The sequence below is a fragment of the Morone saxatilis genome, unplaced genomic scaffold (genome assembly GCF_004916995.1).
Source record: "Morone saxatilis isolate NCDOM2014 unplaced genomic scaffold, NCSU_SB_2.0 Contig8, whole genome shotgun sequence".
NCBI classification, from domain to species: Eukaryota; Metazoa; Chordata; class Actinopteri; family Moronidae; genus Morone; species Morone saxatilis.
The window spans coordinates 11815688-11820184 of record NW_023340257.1 but is presented as its reverse complement, the minus strand read 5'-3'; the positions used below and the strand labels follow the sequence as shown (position 1 = coordinate 11820184).

General features: G+C 38.3%; 1 protein-coding gene across 1 annotated transcript in view; it reads left to right on the top strand.

The window, feature by feature from the left end:
• The window catches only part of inppl1a (inositol polyphosphate phosphatase-like 1a), a 24067-nt gene that overhangs the window by 11599 nt on the left and 7971 nt on the right, over nucleotides 1-4497 (top strand). Inside the window, exons 9-14 of the mRNA XM_035679849.1 lie at nucleotides 1542-1692; nucleotides 2315-2421; nucleotides 3198-3300; nucleotides 3477-3673; nucleotides 3779-3896; nucleotides 4320-4416. Of these exons, the coding sequence (XP_035535742.1) occupies nucleotides 1542-1692; nucleotides 2315-2421; nucleotides 3198-3300; nucleotides 3477-3673; nucleotides 3779-3896; nucleotides 4320-4416 (773 nt within the window). The remainder of the gene's footprint in view (nucleotides 1-1541; nucleotides 1693-2314; nucleotides 2422-3197; nucleotides 3301-3476; nucleotides 3674-3778; nucleotides 3897-4319; nucleotides 4417-4497) is intronic.

The following is a 4497-nucleotide window of genomic DNA, read 5'->3' as shown; positions in this document are numbered from 1 at the left end:
CACACACACACAAACACAAACATTTTATTTGTGGTTGTTTCTCTGCAGGGTGATGTAAGGTCAGGTTGTGGAGTGATGTCATCTGTTCTTAGCTTGTGGCCTTTCCAGGAAGTTAATCAAATAAAAACATTTTTTTTTACCCTTTATCTAATCAGTGAATGGTGATGTGAGAAATATCTGTATTTCAGCAGTAATCAAATAACTAGTAAGACACTCCAAATTGCACCATTCAAGCTCTGCTCTGTTATCAATGTTGGTATTCACCTTTTAATCAAAATCTAAAATCTTTCATAGTTCCTCTTTTATGACAGACATAGGAAGGTCTGGTAAGATTATAATTGTATTTATTTCAGTCTGAAGGCAAACCTTATCTGTTGTAGAATGTTGAAACATCTCCAGATTTGATTTATGAAATGCTACTATCAGGGAATGCTGATTTTGTTTCACAAAGGACAGACTGAACTTGAATGAAGTAAAAGCAGTGACTACAGCAATGACTGAAGTCATATATTGCCAAACACGCTGTCAGCAGACATGAGACCAGAGGAATGATTGTAATGTACTTCCTGTTACATCATCAGTGGCTTTGTCATAGTATATAGTATAGTGTGTATATATATATATATTATATATACTATATATCACTTATCACTTTGATATCATTTTCTCACATACAATGAGTATGTAGGTATGTGTGTATTACTGAATACTGGTTGTAAGATTATAGTTGTTTTATTTTGAAAGTGTACCAACAACATAACTTATAGACATTGGAAGGAAAATGTGTTGAAAAGTGGGAGAAGAAAAAGAAAAAAATCAGAATAATGTAAAGGTGAGAGATTCAGAATAGGAAGGTGACAGGTAAAGAGAAAGATAAGAGGGGAGGGATAATTATCAGTGGGAATACTTGAGGAAAAGTGAAACAGAGGAGGAAGAAGGACGATATGAATATTAGTTGCCATGTCTGCATCCTCTGTGGTGACCTCCTTTCAGCAGCTTCCTGTTGCACAGGAACAGAAGTTTGTTCATTGTTATGATATGGAGATTGGTTTAAGATGTGGCACCTAATTCGCCCACTGACAAACAAACAGACCCCATTGAGGTTTTACTGTGATATGACTCAGTCAGAATGCATTTCTGTTTTTTCTGAGATGAATTATGAGTTTTATGTTCCTTAGAGCCAGTCCTATCGATTTAAATACAAAAGATGCACTTTGTTGATGAAATGTCAGAATATGTGTGAACTGCCTTATAAGAGTCCAGAGAATCATCAGTATTCATACTTTTTGCTGGTTGCCTTTGGTTTGACACTCTGTTAGAAGCAGCAAGCTTGTTTTGTCTGTAATAAGAATAGAGGGAGAGAGTGCTGACAAGTCCACTACTTTCACTTTGGAGACCCCTGGTGGTGTGAAGATTTGATATGATTTGGAAGTAGAGCGCTCTGTTGACACATAAAGTTTCAGAAATGCACTACAAGCACCTCCAGTTTCAGTGTGTGTGTGTGTGTGTGTGTGTGTGTGTGTGCGCACGCTTCATTTCAGGTAAAGCTGGATGTTTACCTGGCAGAGCTGACAAAGATAGGGAAGAGTCAGAAGTACACTCTGTCTGTGGACGTGGAGGGAGGACGGCTGGTAGTGATGAAGAAGGTGAAGGACAGCCAAGAGGACTGGACCACCTTCACACATGAAAAAAGTGAGAAAACTCTCCAAACACAATAACCCCAGTATTCTCTGAACTGGGAGATAAGCAGTGTTGGGACTTCTTAAGCAGAAATTTGTTTAGCAGAGCTAGTAAGCCCCCTGACAGTGACGCGTCTCGTCTTGTGATCAGTTTAGTTTGTAGAAGGCAGCCTAAACAATAGCCGTATTCAAGTAAGTTTCTGTGTTAAATACACGCCTCTACACTTTTACCTAATGGTTACTGTTTTATGTCCCAAAAGTAGTTTTTTGTAATGTTATTGGAGGTCCTCTGTATTTTTTAGCGAGGTGATGTGTATCGTCTCTGCACTCAGGGGCAAGAGATTAAATGTCTTTATGACTCCAAGCCTATGATAACATATTATTCTTGGTGGTATCTGTTTGAGACAAAACATAAAACAAAACATAAAGACATAAAACATTGTATGAGCATTTAATGGAAACTTTGACTACTTCTTTTTAATGAACTTGTCTACTGTTTCCTTTTCATTGTTCTCCTTTAACTTTACCCTTTCTTAACCTTGCTCTGCCCTGCCTTTCTCTCTCTCTCTCTCTCTCTCTCCCCCCCTATCTCTGACCTTCTGTCTCTTGTCTGTCTGCCTATTTGTCTGTCTCAGTCCGTCAGCTGATCAAGTCTCAGCGGGTGCAGAATAAACTGGGCATTGTTTTTGAGAAAGAGAAGGACAAGAGCCAGAGGAAAGACTTCATCTTTGCTAGTGCCAAGGTCTACACACACACACACGCACACGCACACTCACATGCACACTGCCTCAAACATAATTTTGCAGATGTGGGGAAAGCACAATCTATTACAGTAACTTAATCATTCAAGCATACGAAAACCCACCTACAAAGATTACAGTGGTGTACACATTCATATTCAAACTTAAAAGGAAATACTCCCTCATATTTCCTTTTATTCATAATCAGACGAAGAACACTAACACGGCCAAGATTTGTGGCACACACAGTACACCAGTCCCATCTATGAATTCAGTTTCCACTAAGACTCTTCCAGTAATGTTCTCAGCTCTGCATTACTATTTATCCTTAGATATTTCTCCTTTAATATCTCCTAAAATAAAATGTAATGGAAAATAGTGAGAGTGGAAAATTAATGAAATTAAAAAAAAGTTGCAACATCTGGGAAGCACCAATGGGAAATCATACAAGCATTACAGTACACTGAATATCCTCATATCCTCATCCCTCTGCCTCCATATACCCAAGTACAGAAAAACAAAACAAAAAAGTATATTTAAGTATATTTTCTAAAATCCCATTTTACTTTAGTATCCCTCATATATCATAGTCAGAAGGTACACAAATGAATTCCTTGATCATTTTGGTTCAGGGCCATCAATGTCCATCATTGATCACATCTGTAAAGGTTTTCCAAGTAAGAAAATAACGGAAACTAAAGGTCTTGAAAAATATATCCATGGTTATTTTTTTCTAGAGTTAATCTTAAAAGTTGGCGTGTGTGTGTGTGTGTTTCAGAAGCGGGAGGCGTTTTGCCAGCTGCTGCAGTTGATGAAGAACAAACATTCCAACCAAGACGAGCCAGACATGATCTCCATCTTCATAGGCACCTGGAACATGGGTTAGACACACACAAACGCACACATACATTATTTTGAGTATTTTTGGTTTTCTTTTCAACATAACTTACATTAATGCAATAGCAACAGATACAGACTTATCATATATTTTCATATGTTACATTGTAACACAAAGGTATGTATATCCAGAGTATGACATTTTGCTCTTTGTTTATAGGCTCGGTACCTTCGCCTAAGTCTGTGGCCTCATGGGTGTTGTGTCGTGGCCTTGGGAAGACTCTGGACGAGATGACGGTCACCATCCCTCATGACCTGTATGTGTTTGGAAGCCAAGAAAACTCTGTGTGTGATCGGGAGTGGGTGGAGTCACTACGTGCCATGTTGAAAGAACAGACGGAGCTGGATTATAAACCGGTGAGTGTGTTTGAGAGGGAAAAACTGAAGATGATGAGACGGGGCTAATATTTGTGTACAGTGGGATATAGGTCCCTTATTGGCTTTTGTTGTTGTTGGTCGTAGATCGCAGTGCAAACTCTGTGGAACATAAAAATTGCTGTGTTGGTGAAACCTGAACATGAGAACCGGATCAGCCACGTGGGGATGTCCAGTGTGAAGACGGGCATCGCCAACACACTGGGTAACAACAGTACTCCATATTCAGTCTTTACTCTTCCTTCACATGTTTTACTTCTTGGTCAAAATCTAGAGGAAAATATGAACAATGGAATAACAACAGCACAATAAAACGCTGATTAAACAAAGAGGCAATTAAATGGTTTTGATGATTTTATTACTTCAACTCTTGTGGTCACACTTTGATGAAAATAATTGACTTGAATTAACAAGAAAACATCTGGTTTCCATAAGATCAAAAATGCCACGACACTAATTTAAGCTCTGTAAACTTTAAAAGTAACCTTCAAAAGTAAACTCGATTTTTCTTGTTTCCAAACTCAATATTTTCATAGCAGTGTATCTTGACATTGTAGTGATTTTATTATCACAGCAGGATTACTGTAATACATATTTAGTTTGTATGTTTGTTTTGACGGTTTCCTAGGTAACAAAGGAGCTGTGGGTGTATCCTTCATGTTCAATGGGACATCTTTTGGCTTTGTGAATTGTCACTTGACATCAGGGAATGAGAAGATTGCCAGGTACCTGCCACAGTCCCACATACACATTATGTATGGTTATTTTATTTCAGGGTCTTGCATTGCGATTTTACTTTGTAGGGA